The 19,248-nt window shown below is 40.9% G+C and overlaps 3 protein-coding genes across 8 annotated transcripts in view; 2 read left to right on the top strand and 1 right to left on the bottom strand.

Annotated features, from left to right (window-relative positions):
• Positions 1-4,232, top strand: part of LOC123961642 (kielin cysteine rich BMP regulator) — a 32,501-nt gene extending 28,269 nt beyond the window's left edge. For all 3 annotated transcript variants that reach the window (XM_046037170.1, XM_046037171.1, XM_046037172.1), the window contains 6 exons: positions 893-1,065; positions 1,749-1,860; positions 1,944-2,045; positions 2,195-2,359; positions 2,461-2,761; positions 3,533-4,232. In XM_046037170.1, the coding sequence (XP_045893126.1) occupies positions 893-1,065; positions 1,749-1,860; positions 1,944-2,045; positions 2,195-2,359; positions 2,461-2,761; positions 3,533-3,753 (1,074 nt within the window). In that variant the 3' untranslated portion in view covers positions 3,754-4,232. The remainder of the gene's footprint in view (positions 1-892; positions 1,066-1,748; positions 1,861-1,943; positions 2,046-2,194; positions 2,360-2,460; positions 2,762-3,532) is intronic.
• A 799-nt stretch (positions 4,233-5,031) lies between these two features.
• LOC123962324 lies at positions 5,032-11,814 on the top strand. The gene is made up of 19 exons (XM_046038374.1): positions 5,032-5,050; positions 5,133-5,270; positions 5,381-5,473; positions 5,571-5,765; positions 5,845-5,930; positions 6,701-6,876; positions 7,048-7,186; positions 7,515-7,646; positions 7,864-7,983; positions 8,114-8,216; positions 8,394-8,517; positions 8,620-8,897; positions 8,999-9,317; positions 9,391-9,815; positions 9,910-10,209; positions 10,292-10,456; positions 10,609-10,713; positions 10,813-10,904; positions 11,003-11,814. The coding sequence occupies exons 1-19, from the start codon at positions 5,042-5,044 to the stop codon at positions 11,076-11,078; spliced, it is 3,075 nt and encodes a 1,024-aa protein (XP_045894330.1). The 5' UTR covers positions 5,032-5,041; the 3' UTR covers positions 11,079-11,814.
• On the bottom strand, positions 11,794-18,348 carry dnaja2b (DnaJ heat shock protein family (Hsp40) member A2b). Of its 4 annotated transcripts, none has more exons than XM_046038384.1 (10): positions 18,341-18,348; positions 16,255-16,342; positions 15,959-16,018; positions 15,318-15,544; positions 15,135-15,215; positions 14,845-14,978; positions 14,553-14,749; positions 14,261-14,405; positions 13,616-13,743; positions 11,794-13,510 (listed from the first exon to the last, which is right to left on the bottom strand). In XM_046038384.1, exons 2-10 carry the CDS (start codon positions 16,321-16,323, stop codon positions 13,322-13,324), a joined length of 1,230 nt encoding a protein of 409 aa, XP_045894340.1. In that variant the 5' UTR covers positions 16,324-16,342; positions 18,341-18,348; the 3' UTR covers positions 11,794-13,321. The 4 variants fall into 4 exon arrangements, with proteins under 4 accessions (XP_045894340.1, XP_045894337.1, XP_045894338.1 ...); XM_046038381.1 differs by lacking the exon at positions 18,341-18,348 and adding an exon at positions 16,484-16,527; XM_046038382.1 differs by lacking the exon at positions 18,341-18,348 and adding an exon at positions 16,484-16,527 and having other exon boundaries at positions 16,270-16,342.
• Between the last annotated feature and the right edge of the window lie 900 nt (positions 18,349-19,248).

Raw genomic sequence — 19,248 nt, 5'->3', positions numbered from 1 at the left:
TCCACTACAAATAGGAAAAAGAGGCTACAATTTGCAAGAGCTCACCAAAATTGGACAGTTGAAGACTGGAAAAATGTTGCCTGGTCTGATGAGTCTCGATTTCTGTTGAGACATTCAGATGGTAGAGTCAGAATATGGCGTAAACAGAATGAGAACATGGATCCATCATGCCTTGTTACCACTGTGCAGGCTGGTGGTGGTGGTGTAATGGTGTGGGGGATGTTTTCTTGGCACACTTTAGGCCCCTTAGTGCCAATTGGGCATCGTTTAAATGCCACGGCCTACCTGAGCATTGTTTCTGACCATGTCCATCCCTTTATGGCCACCATGTACCCATCCTCTGATGGCTACTTCCAGCAGGATAATGCACCATGTCACAAAGCTCGAATCATTTCAAATTGGTTTCTTGAACATGACAATGAGTTCACTGTACTAAAATGGCCACCACAGTCACCAGATCTCAACCCAATAGAGCATCTTTGGGATGTGGTGGAACGGGAGCTTCGTGCCCTGGATGTGCATCTCCATCAACTGCAAGATGCTATCCTATCAATATGGGCCAACATTTCTAAAGAATGCTTTCAGCACCTTGTTGAATCAATGCCACGTAGAATTAAGGCAGTTCTGAAGGCGAAAGGGGGACAAACACAGTATTAGTATGGTGTTCCTAATAATCCTTTAGGTGAGTGTATAGCCTAGCTTTTTACAGAAAATATTCAGATGTAACCCCCAATGTAATCACGAACATTTTCACAATATACCTTTTAAATATCTGACATTTGTTTGGCTTGCTCTGAATGTCCCGGGTTCTTCATATTTACACAACCAGTGTAGCTGAGTCTGTGTGTGTTTATGTGTGTGTGCGTGTTTCTGTGTTTGTGTTTCCTTCCAGGATGAGATGCCAGCCATTGTTCCAGGTTTGTGCTGTCCTCATTGCCTTCCTCGTCCAGCCACCTGCATTGCCTTCGGCGACCCTCATTATCGCACCTTTGATGGTCGCATGCTGCACTTCCAGGGAGCATGCACATATATCCTGGCACAGGACTGTGAGGGTGGAGACTTCAGGTGAGTGCATCACCATGGTAAACATGTTTCATCTACTACTTCTCTAATTGTTGCTTTGTTCATTTGAAATACTGGAAATTTCCACCTCTTCCTACTCTGTAAAAATCATTCAAATTAAACAATGCTGCAAAGAAAAAACACTCTTTGGTTGAACTGCTCACAATTAATGTCTGCATTAAGGCAATAACCTGAGGCCCTGAAGGCCCTGAAACACTATTTTCTTAGTCAGTATCTCAATATCTTACATGAACAAAATTTTCTGCAAAAGCGTAGATAGATTTTTGTTATTTCACATGAGAAATTTCTAGTTTTTCTTAATGGTTTGTAGTAGGCGGGACTTAGTTGGGATACTTTAAATAACAAGTATTTATGGGTTTTAAGAGGTCACAAGACCAAAAAGGTTGGGAGCTACTATCTTGGACATGTGTATCAGTTTGTAAAAACATCATCTTTACAAGATGCTTTGCTTTTCTAACCTGATGTAGAAAAGACTTGAATTTATTCCATTAGAACAGGAAGCAACAACTTCTGAATTTAAGTCCTACCTGACAGCATGCCAGTTCATGTGACCATTCAATAAAAGAGCTGCTTTTTTAATACTCTTATTCTCTAAAATAATAATATATTAAGTGAACCACTACACTCTTTATGCCCTGCTCAGTAACTCCTCTTTGTTTGAACAGTATTCATGCTACTAACGATGATCGTGGCCGTACAGGAGTGTCCTGGACTAAAGAGGTGACTGTGTTTATAGGAGATATCACAGTGCAGCTACTCCAGGACTGGGTTGTGAAGGTTTGTGTGTACAAATACTGCAAATGATTTTGTACAGTCATGTTTGTGTTATGCATCCACTCAACCATTTTTGTACTCTTTAGGTGAATGATGAAGTTGTGACTTTGCCGTTCCTCAGAGAACCGCACATCTATGTCGAAAGACAGACCAACACCATCTTACTCAACACTAACATCGGGCTGAAGGTACAGTCTTTTGTCTCTTTTATCTCTTTCATTGTCTTTGTGACATATCTCTTTCATTGTCTTTGTGAATAACATATGAGTGGAAATATTAACAGTTTGGAAACTCCCAATTATGTCACACACTCATAAACCCACTGGTCCACCTTTAGGTACTGTGGAGTGGTCGTTCACATCTGGAAGTGAGTGTGCCAGGCACCTATAAGGGACACACCTGTGGTCTTTGTGGAAACTTCAACAACTACTACCAGGATGACCTCCGAATGCCCAGCGGACAAATCAGCCAATCAGAGTCTGACTTTGGCAACAGCTGGAGGGTAAATTAAATACATAGAGAGACAGAATGAAAGAAGTTAAATTTTCAAACAATAACAAGTCCTCTAACTGCACACAAATCAAACAACATTTGTCATTTTAGGTCTCAAATGGTAGCCACTGCCTCTCATCCTGTCGTCCCGGTGAAGATGTCAATCCCTGTAAAGATGCGGGCTACCAGGCCAAGAAGGGGGCTAACGCTCGCTGTAAGGTCCTGAAGTCAGCTGTCTTTAAGCCCTGCCATCGCGTGGTGCCTCCTGAACCATGGTATGGAGCCTGTGTGTATGACCTCTGTGCCTGCGGGGCCAATAGTGATGAGTGTCTGTGTGACACACTGGAGGCCTATGCCAGTCAGTGCAGAGAGGCTGGAGTCATCCTGCAATGGAGGGGCCCATCACTGTGTGGTGAGTGAAACACACATTTATTTTCATCGGATTCATACTATGAGCAGTAGGGTACTACATGTGGGAAATAATCAGCCAAAGTTGAAACAATTTTTGATACTGACATTATGTTTGAATTGCAAACATAATGTGAATTGCAAACATAATGTGTGGAAATGTTTAATATCCTAAGAAGGAAACTGCCCAGTTAGCTCAGAGAGCATAATTAGCTATTACTATATACAGCTATCTGGTCAGCCCTGGATTATCAGAAGGTGCTGGAAATTTTTCTACTTAAACTGTAGGATAAACACCCATTTTAAGGAAAGATAGCATACATCATTGCTCCATGTTTATGGCTGTTTGTTTGATATGAACATTTGTCAGGCTCTATGATCGATGCCTCTGTGATGAATTTGACGTGCGTTTAGAGCTGGGCGACAGTTGATAGAAGTGCATACGAAAATGCATCATGTTGTTTTGCTTATAATTTTTTATATACAATATTTATTATAATTTTTTTCTAGATCTCAGAACTGGCTCATGTTCTGTTTTGCATGAAAAAGTCTCAGAAGCCCACTTGCTCTATTTTAAAATGCTCAGTGATGCTTTACAGTGGTACTAGCAAGCCATGTGCAGCAACTTAGTCTCAAATGCAAATGAATAGACACTTGCACCTGCTAATCCCTACTATTCACCAGTAAAGAACAACAGCAGTCATATCCTTGAAGCCATATTAGTCACAGTGTTCTCAGCCTCTCGTTGTGTTTTCTCTGTTGCTGTCTTTCACAGCTGTGGGCTGTCCAGTGGAGAGGGGCTTTGTGTTTGACGAGTGCGGACCCCCATGTCCTGTAACTTGCTTTAACGTTGACGTACCACTGGGGGTGATAGAGAGCCACTGCTTCAAGCCCTGTGTCCCAGGCTGCCAGTGTCCTGCTGGTCTGGTTCTACACAACAACTATTGCATACAGCCAGAAAAGTGCCCAAAGATCATCCATGCCAACCCCTCATAATGCTCGAACTGCTCAATTTAAATTGGACACACATGCACTGACAACCCTAATAATCTTTACTCCACTCAAGGACTACACAAACCTTCCGTTACTGTATAATCAAAGTTTGAAATATCACAACAGATGAACCTCCTTGACCTGTGGATTTAACATATTGACTGAAGTGAAATACTGCATTTTAGTGTTTTTATAAAATTGTTATATTGTTATATGTAGCACCAAATATTTATACTACACAGGGGTTTGTCATTTTTATTTCAAATGTTCATTGGTATTGTTTTGTTTAGTTTTATACATTTATAAAATACTGTCCACAGCATTTAGATTATTACGGTTTTATTTACTATAAAAATAGCAGGTTTACTGTACAGGTTTGTTTCAGCACTGCGTGTTGTCTGACTGTATATACAGTAAGCCCCATAATCTCAGGTACTCTTTTTTTTATTCTCCATGGTATAAATAAACAAAGGCTTCACTAATATTTGTGGTATTTCATTTTTTTTGTTCAGTGATTAAATTCATTATTATCAAGAGTATGAGTATGATCTTGGTAGCACTTTATTTTACTGATCTGTCATTTCTTATTAATTTCATATTAAGATTCCTGGAAAGAAATATGTAATTTGGTACTAATTATAGGTAAAATGATGTAGACAAAGTGTTCAGTTAGTATGTTTTTAATTAATATATTACAATTAACTAGTTGTGTAACCTAGACAACATTTTAGTGAGTGCAAAACAGGTAAGCTGAAATAAAATAACTTTAAAAATTCAACACATATGGAGAATAAAGTTTCTAATAAATGAATAAGGGATGAATATTTACTTGGGATTTAATGTAGCACTTCTTTCAGGGAAATTCCTCTCAGTTAACAACTGCTTGTAGACTCAATTAAGTACTGTAAATCCTAACTAAGAGAACAGTCTCACATAGGTTTCTATTTTCTTTATTATTAGTACCAAGTACATAGTTCTTTCCAGGAAACATCATGGGAAATTTGTAAGAAATCCAGTGGGTGCTTTATAGGATTCATGATTACATACTGTATGAGGCAGGAAACTTAATGTATAAAGCTGGGATCAACCAACTTTTACTAGTAGCTCAAAGAGCCCTTAACACATAGGTGTAATGTGTCACATGGTCATGGCATCACATTTCACTCCTCTCTGTCTTCATACACTTCATCACTTTTGTTGCCTGGTAACCTGATCCAGCTGGTGTGCATAGGTAACCTGCTGTAACCATAGTAATTGCCTGTATAATTCATCAGCCCTCAGTGGTGAAAACATGGAGCAGGTAAGATGTTTTGATGTTGGGAGAGAACTGTTTCTATTTTCCACATGTAAATTGCAACTATTGTCCTCGTATATTCCTTCAGGATTGTGTCGCTGGTCTGTACCGATCTCTGGGTATGTCTGTCGGAGCAGAGTTTTCCTCTGCAGATGTGAGTCGCCTCTACCGCAAAGTGTTTTGTGTTCCCTCTGACACTGATGAAGCACATGTGGCCATGAAGAAGGTAAAAACTGTGGTGTAATTTTAAACAACAAATATTATTATCAATGCAGCTGTAGCTCAAATCTTCATTCATCATTATGGGATACTCTTATGTACCTGTGTCTGTTTCAGATCGCAGGAGGTGACAATAGCTGGTCCTGTGTAGGTGAAAATGTGTTGGATGTTCTCATAGAAATGGAAAGGGAGAGGGAAAAGAAGGAACAGGTAGTCAATGAAATTCTTTTCTTTTCTCTGACTTTCATATGAGAGTGTCTGAGAAACTCAAACCATCACCACTGAGAGTCAATATTGTTATCTCCAGCTCTACTGGGACCTCCAGCTGCTAAATGCTGGAAATCCCAACACTCTCTGTGTGATGGACAAGCCAGCTGTCATCGATCTTCATGTGCTGAATTGCCTGCACCAAAGCTCAGACCCAAATACTTTCAAAAAAGCTGACAACCAATCAGAGTCAGAATCTTTACAGTCATGCACATTTGACACTGTCAGTTTACAGGTATGTGCTTACAATGTAGCAAATTTTCTGCATGGAGACAGTTGCTCTGTCCATCATTACACTTTGTTTCCACACACAGAGGGAGAGACAAGTGAGGGGTAAAGAGCAGGATGGGAGTGTGAAGGGAGTGAAGAGGCTGAAGGTAGCCAGGCACTGCTGGGCAAGGTGAGCATCCATCCAAGTGTGAAGAAGTTGAAAAGTTAATCAAATACAATTCAGAAATCAGAATCAGAATCAGAAATCCTCGAGGGAAAATTCTTGACTGAACAGGCTGCATGCACGGTTGGCGCATGCGTACTAAATTCCACAGGTACCACAATTTCATGGTAAAGGCACTTCACTTGATTTTACTGTATAAATAGTTATTAAACTTAGAGCCATTGTAATGCTGTAGGTGGGCAGAGGCAATGAGTCAACACCTGAAAGGCAACAAATTAATCCTTTCTGCATTTTACTGCTAATACTTTTTCTCACCTGAAGTACATTTTCAAACGCAGGACAATTTATTTAAAGCAACCCTATGTAATGTAACTTTTGCTGAACAGTTGCTACTGTGGCCACATGTGACAATTATGGAATATGGTTAAATGCTACAAATTTTTGCAATTCTAAAGTCAGTGAACTGACTCTGTAATGACTTTCATGCATATATCCACCTAAATTCTGCTTACATCAGCCAACATAAGACCAAGTACGGCTGTAGCGCCAAACCCCCTGAACGAATTGATTTGAGCAGTCTTTTAATGAGTAAGTCACATAGTATCACTTTAGCTAAGTATTACACGTTACACAGTATTGCTCCTTTTACTTTCCAAAAAGAATGTACCACAAGAAACAACTAACATTGTTATGTATTGTTACAAGCCAACACGTACACATTTAAGTGCTTGTTTGTTATAATTATGTAGTTGATATGCGTCTGTTTATCTTCTTAGATTGGCATCAGAGGGTGCAAAAAGTATATTGCCCTCTCCCTGGCAGGGTCAAAGCCAAGAGTTTAGAGGTCAGGCCTGGGGCTGTGTCTCCCTGTCAGATGTCCTCCTCTTGGTGGATGTGAAGTATGATGTGGTGACCCACTTGCTTTATACAGAAATGCTCCAGGAGCACTACAGTAAGGAAAAGTTTCTCTGAACTGTCGTCACTACATAACACAGAGAGCAACCTTATAACTCTAGGTATAACTTACTCAGCATTATAGAGCATGGTCCAGATGCTTCACATTACTGTTTTTGTGTGTGTGTGTGTGTGTGTGTGTGTGTGTGTGTGTGTGGTGATATCACAGCTCTGAGTGTCTGGGAGACTCTGCTGCCATGGCAAAAACACAAGGAAGAGGAGGGGCTGGAGGATCTTGCAGAGGAGGCTTTGGAGTCAGGTGACATGCTCCGTTTGGCTGAGCTGCCAGGAGCATTCAGGATATACAGGTAACACACATGCAAGGTCATTTTTCTAAATTTAAGATGAAATAAAAACTTAATATACTGAAATGTCGTTAAACTGAGAAGAAAACAACAACCAAACTACAATACAACAATATTTCTTGGTTCCAAAACAGGTGTAAAAATAAAGTGTGTACTTTTGAGAGAGCAGCATATCTTGTATGATTCTAATAGGAAACTCACCTTCAGTCATGAATAAAAAACACAGATAGTGTACTTAATCAAAATTCAAGTAAAAATTACAAACCACTTACCATTTCACATTAATGGGGTGTCAAACGAAAGCACCATAATAAAAACGACTCCTTTGCAGGACCTGCCTGGGAGAGTCTTTTAGAAGCCGTCCTGAGTCTGGGGAGCAGGGTTGGTCTGCTGTTTCACTCCTGTGTGATTTACACACATTTCGTCAACAAGAAAGGGACTCACTAACAGTCCTGGGTGAGAGGTAAATACTTCTGAAACACATCATGTTCAGATCACACACATTTGAACCACAACATGAAGAAATAAAATATAGTTAGATGCCACATATATCCACATATTCACAATTATACAAGGAATTGTTTTCAAATACATACTTATTACAGAAGTAATGACATGGGCTTATATATGGCTCTAACCAGGTCTGGGATGAGGTGACTCATTTATCTTTTGCCTTGTAGGCTGGACAGGGAGAGCCTCAGACTTTTGTGTCTTTACATCAGGTTGGCAACTCTCAGAGCTCAGAGAGAAAAAATGTCCTACAGCGCTTTTCTGGCAGCTCGGCAGTCCTGGGAGACATGGTGAGCCAACAAACACAGAGGAAATAACAGTGGAATTAAAATGTGGACACACTTTCATCAAGTCTTACTTTCTGAGCTTAGAACACTTAGTTTCAGCTGTTTACTGTCTGTCTCTCCTGTATCTGTTCAGGCCACATGTTAAGAGCCCATGCCGAGCAGAGCAGGCAGCCCAGTGGCTACGTGGTGAAGTGGAGGAGCAAAAGAAAGACTTTGTCTCGGAATCACCACAGCAGGTACTGTAAATCTGCTTATGGCCCACTGATTCTGAGACATAAGCTGTGTATCATGTAATAACATTACTCATGAATTATATTATTTTGTGGAGTAAGATGGTTCTCAAGTAATAGCTGAAAGAAAAACACTACAGTAGTTTCAGCAGCAGCAGAACAAAAATGTTGGCTCCGTCACAGCAGGCAGTGCTGCAGTTGCTAGTGCTGACACAGGAGCAGGAGAGGGAGCATCTGGTCAAGTTGGTACACAGGATTTCCCTAGAGGATTTGCAAGAGCCAGGTTGCGCAGTGCCTCCAAGAGAGGGTAAATCAGTATATTCTTCTTTTTCTTTTACAGAATTGGTTTTCTTTTGTTTTCCCCTCATTTCTATGTTCCATCTTTCTGGTTTCCTGTTTTCCTATGCAGATAGTCATATACACGATGTTTTAAGAAATGGCTGCATAAAAAGGCTGAGACAAATCCAGGCCGGCCTGCAGACACTCAATGAGACTCAGATCCCCTTACAGCAAACAAACCCTCAGGCACAACTCCAGCCCCAGCCCCAAATGCAGGCCCACATAAGCAGTCAACCGGGGATTTGGTCCCAACACCAGCTGGAGGATTGTTCCCTGCTCCTCTTGACCCATCTGATGGAGCTCCAGGAGGTCCAAGCTTCTGCATTACTGCCAGCATTGATGGACAAGGTGAGCCAAGACAACCACAGCATCCAATCAAAAGAGTCCACTGTTGTGCACGCTCTTTTAACAAAGCATGGACTGTTAAAGTAATGATGTGTGTCTGTTAGAGCGTACAGGGTGTCCAAGCTCTGCGAGATGAATATGAATCTGCACTTCAAGCAAAGCGCTACACCAACCCACTCCAACTCCTGGTCTCAGACGCCCCTCTCACTTCCTGTTCTATACTAACTCCTTATCCGAACGTAACCGAAATGAGCAGCAATGAGCTCATCACAGCTCAATCCTGCTGCAGTGGACCAGCTGAGGCTCAAAACAGCAGTGGAGCCCCAGCTGAAGCTCCGAGGTTTGTTTCAATCAGAAGAGCCAGCAGAGAACTGAATAGGGTGCAAGCTGCAGATGGGACTGACAAACAGGACGTCTGTACAGGTAGTGCAAACACAGCCAGATATAGATTACCATACACTTGCCCCTGCAATTGCAATATCTTGTATTCCCCCAGGTTGTGGAGTGGCTGTGGAGGAACTGCCCTACTTGGAGATCTTGTGTGTATCAGATGCAGCAAGTAATACTCATCGGAGTCTCGCTGCGGAGGGAGGAGCCCAGGAAGAATTAGAGGGCAGTGCAGCAAAGAGCCCCCAGAGCTATGAGAAACAGGGCTCACTGATCGCCCTTGCTTGGAGCAAACCGCCAGATGATGACACTGACTATGAGGCAGAAGCTGCAGTCGGGGGCACAGGACAGAGCCAGGATGTTGAGAGCAGTTCGAAGACCCAAGTCCAGAAAAGTGACATGAACAGCACAGCTGAACACACAGAGTGTGAGGAGACTTCTGGAGAGAAAGACAGGGAAGATCTGTTCCAGTCTGATTTGACAGGTCATCGTGACACGCAGTCTGCAGACCAGCAGTGCAACACAGTAGGACAGGTACTCTGTAATCCTAAAGCAGACCATAAAACATTGTATTACAATGTCATGCATCTGATTTTCTCTGTTTTATATTCATTTGTTGACCTTTGAGAAGAGAGCAATAGCTGATCAACAGGAGAAGGGAGAAGCCGTATCCAACTGTGACCTGCAAACATATGAGTCGGTAGCAGAAACATTGCAGGGTGTACAACCACATCTCTTGGTTGACGTTCCTGAAATTAAGCGGCACGCTGGTGACCTCTGCTCTAGACTTATGAATGAGACAGCAAATGTGGACAGAGAAGTGGCTGAGGTGGAATTATGTCCCACTGCAACCGAGACACAGCAGTGGGACTTTAGAAGGCCTGAACCCGCTCAGGCTGAGGACGAGAAATGTAATTCACGAGCCACAGTAAGTCTGCTGTTACGTATTTGTGCAACCTTGAGCGTAACATTTTCACATGTATCCACCAATGCTATTTCCTGTTGTAAAGGTTGACTGTAGCCCTGCAGAGAGGGAATCCACACTGATGGAGAGAGAGCAATCCACAGAACCAGTCTCGGCAGTGGAGAGAGAACGAACAATGCGCAACCTGGTGGACATGCAAAGAAAGGTTGAACAGAAGCAGCAGAGAGATAGAGAGAGACAACTGCTGAGGGTGAGAGAACGGTGCACAGGAGAGAGCAGAGATTTCTGGCACAGCTTCACCTGCTAGAGAAATTTGGATAAAGGGGCACTGAAAGCATGTTCAGGTTGCTGTCAGTGAGAGGCAAAGGTGACATGTTACTCTGACATGGTTTGCCTTTTCAGGTTCAGGAGCGTCTGTCCATCATCCAGAACAGGAAGGCAGAGGAAGACCTGCTTGGCCTGAAACACACAGACAGGCTAAGGCACCTCACACAAGATCTACCACAGGTAAGGTACTGTATATTGTATGCAGAAACAAACAGTTACAAAAAATATTGCATAATTGTATCTAGGTTTTGTATTATTGGCATTATTGTTGTGTTTTAGGAGGATAAGAACCGGCAGAAGACAGTTGTTAGAGAGAGACTGGAGCAGCTGAGAAGAGAGCGTTCCCATGTCATGCAGTCCAAACGAGACAGGTAAGTAAACACCAAATTAATGTTAACCGCCATTGAATTGCCTATGTTTGGAATGTGCTACAGTATATCAAATAAAGCTGCCGTTATTTATCCTTTAGGAACACTGCAGGATTTAAAGAACTCCTTGGACCAGTAGCTCTCCACAGCAGAGAAACAGATGATGGAGCAGATTGAGAAACTACGGCTGTTTAAATTCATGTCTTGTTAAAGAAACACATCAATAATCTCATATTGTTCATAGTGGCTCACTAAATACTACCACAACAAACCTATGGTTTTCTAATGATTTAAATTATTTTAAACCACATTGCTTCTCAAATAATATTCTGATGCTTTCAAGTGTAATGCTGTAGATCTCACATCAGTGACAGCCTTCCCATTTGTTTGTGGTCACATAAGCGCACATTATAGTGGTTGACCAATATGGGTTTCTCATTGGCGATATTTGGAGAGCAGGGTGGCCGATGGCCAAAAGAAAGGAAAGTCACGTATAATTTAATTTTTCCATGCAATACAATACATTGTTTTCTTGGCTAGTAGTGCGTTGTTTTACATGGATTTTTTATTAATGAATGAAATAGAAAAATACACTGGGTTATGCCTGTGGTTCTCAAACTGGGGGGCACTGGACAGTGGGTGTGGCTGATCAGGGGAAAATGAGTTGAATGAACATGATTTACATAGGGAAAGAGAACAAGAGTTTGCTGATGCTATCATGTTAACCGGAATCATTTCTTTTATTTCAATCTAAGTCACCTTGGCAGTTACCAGCCAATACCGATTATCTCAAAATGCCAGATATCAACCAATTAATTGATCAATCACTAGTACATTATAAAACTATTCTCAAAGATGCAGGTTGTGCATATGAAATAAAACAGATCTCAAATGTATATTGACTGTTTATTATACAGTTTAATCATCTCAACAAACATAAGCATCAACATCAATGTTATTTATCAATGACCCCCTTCAGTTGTGTACACATTATCCCCCTGTAGCATTAATTACATACACAATGAGTCGCAGAGGTGCATGTTAACAGTCTACAGAGGTTCCATCAACTCACCTTGAAGTGAACATAACATTTATATTGGCACTGTTGGCCATTACTTACGTGTAAGAAATAATGTGACAAGACGAAGGACACTGCTGTAGACTTTGAATGCACCTATGGACTGGGGCTGTATTTATTTACAGGTCTATGGGGATGGGAATATTGTAACATGAGAAAGGATCAAAGTTTGGTTAACAACTCTACGATGGGGGGATATGTATAATACAGAGGGTTGGTGCGGGCCCAGTGGTTTTCCTGCAAGAGAGGAGGATTTCTCTGACCTGACGAGTAGAGGGAAAATGTCACGGAAAGATTCTCAGCAAATAAACATTCAGTTTTTCCTCTTGAATTGATCCTCTATAGGGTTTACTCACACTGCAGTCCAACACAAAGCAGGAATACCTATCACCCTAATAAGTCAGAACATTCCACAGTAGCTCACACACACACTGAGCCACCGCATTACACACATACATACGAAGCACACAAGTGTGTCCTCAAAACAAAAGAAGAGTACACAACTTAGGTTCAAGTTCTGTGGTCTCGAACACACTAACATTCAAACCAACAAAGACAAAAAGTTTAAATTCCAAACTAAGAAATGTGCCTGGCTGACAGGTGCTTAAGTCAGGGCCTTAATATTCTAGCAATGTGACAGCTGAGGAACACAAACGGTCCCGTTTTCAAAATATGACTGTTCACCGCAGAGGATGAGGAGGGTTAAACGTTCGGTTCCCAGCAGGCTGTGAGGAGGACACACTTTCAGGGCTGTAATCAGGTCTGCTCTTATGGAAGCAGGCCACCGTGAAAGCAGTGGCACATTGAAATTTAAACAGGTTTGGTGTCAGATTTCTCTATAGGGTCCAGAACCTGGATCTATATGTGCAAGATCTTCAGCAAGAAAGCAGCATGCGCTTGTGTGTGACAGACTAAACTACACCTTATACAAGATAGTCAACAATATTTGCATTTTATACACTAGACTGGTGTTTCCCCACAGTGAAAGGTAAAAGCCTAGGATGAAAACAGGGAGATCCAAGTCAAGTTCAGTCAGTGAACCTCTGAGACTGAGACCACCTTCTTGCTGGAGGCTTTGATGAGCACTACTGTCCATAAACACAAAATGGCCATCACACATCCAGCTTATCTCTGACTTATGGGCACCATGGAACTGAGGAGGGTGAATATACATGTATATGTATTTGTGAATTTCTCTCATTCATGGGACTCAGGAGGAGAGAGATGTGCATGTATGTGCGTCAAGTCTTGAATGGTGTTAGCAGTGGGACTCAAGGGATGTTCATGTATTTATATGTATGTGTGTGTGCGCATGTCTGTATGTATGAATGAATGAGTCTTTCTATTGGTGTGCGCACTGCACCCCTGGGCCATGATGGCCACCTTCCTCATCAGAACTATCATTGTAGGCCTCTCTCCTGGCTCCACCTCCTGACCCTTGACTCTTGTCAAAATCTGTCAGGTCAACTTCCTCCGCATCTGCTGCAATAACAGGATTCTCAGCACGAGCAGGGAGCAAGCACTCAAGTTCCTGAAAGAAATTTTTTTTTGTTTTTAAATACATCATGACAATAATCATTCAAGCTTACTGGAGCTAAAAAATTGCCAATTAGAATGTTTATTGATTGCGACTCACGTTCAGTTTTTCGGGGCTAATCCAGTTGTTTTCAGGGAACTGGACGTCAAACTTGATGTAAAGGTCTCCCTTTTCAAATGGGTTTCTATACTGAGGCATTCCCTCTCCTTTCACCATTCGAATAGATCCTGCCACAGAATTGTCAGACAATTCAAAACAATGCTTTAAATATGGATATCTCTTTGCTTTTGGCATATTATAATGTGCTAAATTAACAATCATTGTATTTTGGGATTTGTTTAATATTTACACACTAAAAAGAAAATTCTATTACAATTTCTAAAGTTTTAACTGTCGTTAAAATGTACGTGAAAGATTTGGGGTATAAAAAAAAATAATTTTTTTGCACAAACCATAGTCAATAGTGTATTACAGATACCTATTTTTTTTCTGTTATTCCAATAATGTGTAAGTGACTTGGCCTGCACTAGTGTCAATGTGGATCTCCAAACATCATTTATTTTTACACTTTTAATCCGTTGTCCAAAAAAGGTTTGCACCACCACCCCTTAATAGCGGCAGTAAACAGTAAATCTAAGAACAATAATCTATTATGTACTAAAATGTCCACCACATAAAAAAACAAAAAACTAGAATGTCACGAAGGAAATACAATCAATTAATGTGGTACGAAGATATATTCACCTGGCTCGATGACCTTGCCAGGCGGATATTTGACAAGCAACTGACGTCCATCAAGGTGTGTGACAGTCAACTGGAAACCACACAGAGCCTCAACCAGGCCGATGCGTTGGACCATGTGAAGGTCACTTCCATCACGGCGGAATTCCTGATTTAGATTAAAATCCCAAATATGTTGCTTGTTGTTTTAACAGGTTCTATTATAGAAACTCTCCCTAAATAACAATTATTATCTTCTTAGCCATGATAATAAAATAAATATCAGAAGCCAATTGTTTGTTGTTGTTTTTGTTACCTCATGTTCCTTCTCTTGCAGTACCAGGACTATATCTCCTGGTTCAACGCCTGGTGCTTGGTCTGCTTCCCCAGAGAATGTTATCTTCTGTCCATGTCTCATGCCTTTGTCCACATGCACCTCCAGAAGCTTAGTCTCCTTACACACCTTATGACCCTCACACTTTCTGCAGCGGTCCTTCTCATTTATAACTTCACCTGCACAAGCACACATACAGACATTGGTCAGTATTGTACATTATCTGTGTCTATTAAAAGTACAGTCAGTGTGTGGGTGTTTATAGACATATTACCCTCTCCATTGCAGTCTGTGCAGACTGACTGCATCTGCTGGACCATCCCAGGGGCCAGCTGTCTAATCATGATTCTCATACCTCGTCCTCTGCATGCCACACACTTCTGCACTGCTCCTGCCTTACCCCCCTGACTAAAAGACAGACAGTAAAGCATCTGCATTGTTATCAGGAATTCCTATCTCACTAAATTACTGCAATTGCATCCCAATTTCCATCAGGGCCTTTAAATTATACATCAATCAGCTGTTGTTTAAAGAATAAAAGTGAAACATTCAAAACAAACTCACCCATTACAGGCACCACACAGCACATTCTTACTGAGCTGCAGTTTGGTAGTTTTGCCATTGTACAGATCTTCAAGGGAAACTCTATGTGACAAAAGAGTTTACACAAATTAAGTAAACAGTTCAACAAATTATATTTTAACCAGCACCGGAGGAACAAAAACTGCATTTAAGTAACATACTTACTTCAGAGGGTGAACCATATCATCTCCTCTCCTCTTGCCTCCATTGCGTCCTCTGCCCTGCCCCCCCATGAAACCAAACAGTCCTCCGCCAAAAATGTGCGAGAAGATGTCGTCCATGCCAGGCCCTCCGCCTCCTCCCTCCCGTAGACCCTGTTCTCCATAGCGATCATAAAGCTCCTTTTTTTCTGGGTTTGTCAGTACCTCATATGCAAAACTGATCTCTTTAAACTGGAAAATAAAAAGAAAAGAACAAATCAGACAGCTTGACACAGTTGTAAGATACAAAAGATTCAGTACATCACAGCAAAAACAGTGTTTTTGATGAGCCCCTCTTACAAAGTAAAAAGAAATAAAAAACACAGACTAGTATACTGTGTCATGTCTTTGCAGAATCATAGGAATTGAGTCATAGAACAGTACAAATAAAAAACAGATACTCTTTTCTCTAGGGAAAAGCTGTTTCATGTTCTGTACTCTGATCTGTGTCTTGTGTTAATCATCAAAGATTCGAGTTGTGTGATCATGACAAACTAAGTTGACATAATTTCTTGGTCCCAATTGTTGAGGAACAGAGCTGTTGCTTTTGCTGCTGCTAACTATAGTGTTGCTGTTGTTACCATGACATGCTTTGGTGCATCATACCTTGTCTCCGGCATCAGGGTTTTTGTCAGGATGGTACTCTTTGGCCAATTTGCGGTAGGCCTGCAATAAAGCAAATATCATCGTGACCAAAGCTGTGTAAGCAGGCCTGAGCTCAGGTGCCAACTGTATTAAATAGGTCTGCTAGCAATCACTAACTAGCTAAGTGTATTAAGTGGCCTTACTAGCCAAGGGCCTGTTGTCAAAAACATCAGGGCACCGGCAAGAGTATCGCTGCCTTTGACATCTCAGACACAAAAAAAACCCCCACTCTAGTCCGAAGAATCTGCATCTTTTACCTGCTGCAAGTTTACCTGCTTGAGGTGTCGACACGTTGACCGACTGTCATGATCTTCTGGCAATTCCATATAATCCCCTAACGTAGCACTAAAAGCGTTTCATTTTGATATAAGAAAGGTTTTAAAAGTGAATCACACAGTCGTTAGTCGCTACCACCTAGCATGTTGAATTTAACTAGGAAAAACGGTGGGATGACAGACGATTGTCTTTCAGTGTTTGAAGTCATACTTAGCAAGGGTCGGAGGTTTGTGGATCATAAACCACGAGTAACTGCCTGATGTTTGGATGGAGTTTGGGTGTTAATACACAGTGCCGTACATGTTGGCTAACTAACGTTACGCCAATAGTTTACAGTAACTTACACGACGTTTGACATTAGCTAACGTTAGTAACCACCACACATGGTAATCTAACGTTATAAACGTCAAGTTAAGCAAAATTTCACGCGTTTTAGCGCTACCAAATGTTACCCCCAACGCCGTGAACCCAGAAGGGAATTTCTTTTCATAGTATTTTTTTTATCTAGGTGAGCTGTGAAGCTAACGTTACTCGCTTCGTTACCGCTCGACTTGGCGGAGACTATTTGCTGGAATGTGGCTATAATCTAGCTAGTAGCCGGCGAGCTATGACACTCGTGGTCACCAGTATGTGTATCAATTCGTTTTCGGCAGGCTGAATCCATCTTTCTGATTTATGCAAACCGATAAATAAAATGACAAGCTTTGCCGATATTTCACCAACGAATAGCTTACATTTCTTCAAAAACGCTGTGCCATTACCTACTGAACAGTTATTTCACTAGTTTAGTTACTGGCTAGGCTAGCAGTTGCTGAGCATCTTTAGCTAACGATAGCCTTCAGTAAACTAGCTCACGTTGATTAGCTTGTCTCTAGGCCACATCTTACTGGTGACTTAGCTTCCTTTTTAAAAAAAATCCTGTTCTTAGTTTGATAAAATTTATTTTCGTTTCAAAGGGTACGTACCTTTTTTAGTTCATTTTCAGACGCAGATGGCGAAACTCCGAGGATGTCGTATAGCTTAGTATCCACAACGTTCGCCATGTTGCTAACCGGCTACACTGAAAGACCTACTGCGGAGGTTCAGCTGAGCGAGGAACCGATTCACCGGCTGGGACTATTCAGGGTTGCCAGATACTACGACAAAACACCCACTCGGAAACAGATGCCAAAAAACAACACAGCTACCGTATTATTCACAAACTAAACAGTTGCACGTCTTGTGTTTTTACATTGACTGTATCATTATTAACAAAATGTTACTTTAACGTAGAGACAATGTATCCAATTCGGCTGGATTTCTTATTATTGATTATGATGTCTGTTAAAATAATGGGGTGATAGTGCTTAGGGGGTTTAATATGCTGTAAATATGCATTTAGACTTACCAATTAATGTTATTAAACACTTGCTACAAACATTTTTTTATTGCATGTATATCTAGATAAGTGTGTGAGAGGCAGTTAGGGACTGTCTGAAGAAAGACCAGCATTTATCTGAGGTAGGTAAATTTGAAAAGGCCTCTCCATAGGGAGCACTGAAATAAGGTCCAAAAGGTGTGTTGGTATATTTTCAGCATCACTGGAGATTTTCCTTCATAAGTGTGGCATAATTCTGGTGCCAGTCTACTCTTAAGGTGCATCACAACCACAAAGCCCCTGCTTCCTGCTGTTTACTCAACTGCTTTAAGCTTTGCTATTTAAATTTTTACCAGTTTAAGAAAACACATTGTCTATAGCAGGGGTTTTCAAAGTGTGAGGCTCCAAACAGTTTCAGGGGAGGCTCAGCGAATGCAAGTGAAACAATATTACATTACTTATTTAATTTATCAAAAGGAGATCACATAAAGTAGCCTAGGTGTTTGAGTTCAGAGATTGGCCTAATGCACCCATCAGGGTCAGAAACTAATAAATGCCTTAGGACAGATCTTTTTTTTTAACTATTTGGTGTAGTCAGAAGTTATGTGAAACAGCAATATAAGGTTATTTTGGCTCAAATGCTGAGTGTCTATGGGATCAAATAATATAATCATGATTCCATAGGCATCCAGGAATTGAGCAAAACTTACCATGTAAACTAAAGATGTGGTGGGGGGGCGCCGTTTCCAAAGTTTTGTCTGAGGGGAGGCCCACAGTCTCAGACTCTGAAAACCCCTGGTCTATGGCAACCTAACCCTGAGGTAAATAGGAGTCACTACCTGTTATTTAAAAGTCCTTCAGCTGTCAGACAAGCCCAATGTATCCTGCTGGTTTTACTGCAGCTTTTAGATCTTTCAAATGGCACCTTTGCAAAAGGATTTACAATTTTCTGTAGAAAATGAAGGGCTAAGGAAATAGATAATCCTACAGCAGTAACTGGAAAGTAACTGAGTACCTTTACTCAAGTAGCCCTGTTCTTAAGTATATTTTTTGTATTTTACTTGAGTATTTTCATGTTATACGGCTTTATACTTTAAACTCCTTCACTGCATTTTAGAGGGGAAAATGGCACTTTTTACTCCACTACGTATATTTCACAACTGCAGTTTTTAGATTATAGGTACTTTTCAGATTATGATTTTACATACAAAACGATCAGTTTATAAACTCGTATGCATTATTTTAGATTAAAATAGCCCAAAGTTGGCTATATAAAGCAACAACAATTTTAAAGTAGGTACTGCTTACAGGTTAATGTATGAATAATAGCAATGCAATATAATAATATAACTCTTACAGGGGGCATTCTGTATAACTTTTACATTTGATAATTTAAGTGCAGTTTGTTGCCAATTCTATTTCCCTTTACTGAAATAACGTTTTCAATGCAGGTATTTTACTTGCAGTGGAGTTCTTCTACATTATGCAATTGCTTAGTTTACTTAAGTAGGCTACTGTATATTATTTGAAGACTTCTTTCACCACTGGCCTAAGAGACAGACTGTTTTTTGTCTGGCAGGGATTATTATCAGTACAGCTAAAATATGCTGTATTTTTC

The sequence above is a fragment of the Micropterus dolomieu genome, linkage group LG22 (genome assembly GCF_021292245.1).
Source record: "Micropterus dolomieu isolate WLL.071019.BEF.003 ecotype Adirondacks linkage group LG22, ASM2129224v1, whole genome shotgun sequence".
Lineage (NCBI taxonomy): Eukaryota > Metazoa > Chordata > Actinopteri > Centrarchiformes > Centrarchidae > Micropterus > Micropterus dolomieu.
Note: the sequence above shows the minus strand (reverse complement) of the source record. Positions and strands in the feature narration are given on the sequence as shown.

Coding starts and splice junctions, on each gene's coding strand:
- LOC123962324 (XM_046038374.1), top strand. Junction 5,931..6,700: donor GCCAGGCACTGCTGGGCAAG/GTGAGCATCCAT, acceptor TTATCTTCTTAG/ATTGGCATCAGAGGGTGCAA. Junction 7,647..7,863: donor CTAACAGTCCTGGGTGAGAG/GTAAATACTTCT, acceptor TTTGCCTTGTAG/GCTGGACAGGGAGAGCCTCA.
- dnaja2b (XM_046038381.1), bottom strand. CDS start 16,512: ATGATCCACAAACCTCCGACCCTTGCTAA. Junction 16,019..16,254: donor AGCAGGTAAACTTGCAGCAG/GTAAAAGATGCA, acceptor GCTTTATTGCAG/GCCTACCGCAAATTGGCCAA. Junction 14,979..15,134: donor CTGTGTGGTGCCTGTAATGG/GTGAGTTTGTTT, acceptor TCTGTCTTTTAG/TCAGGGGGGTAAGGCAGGAG.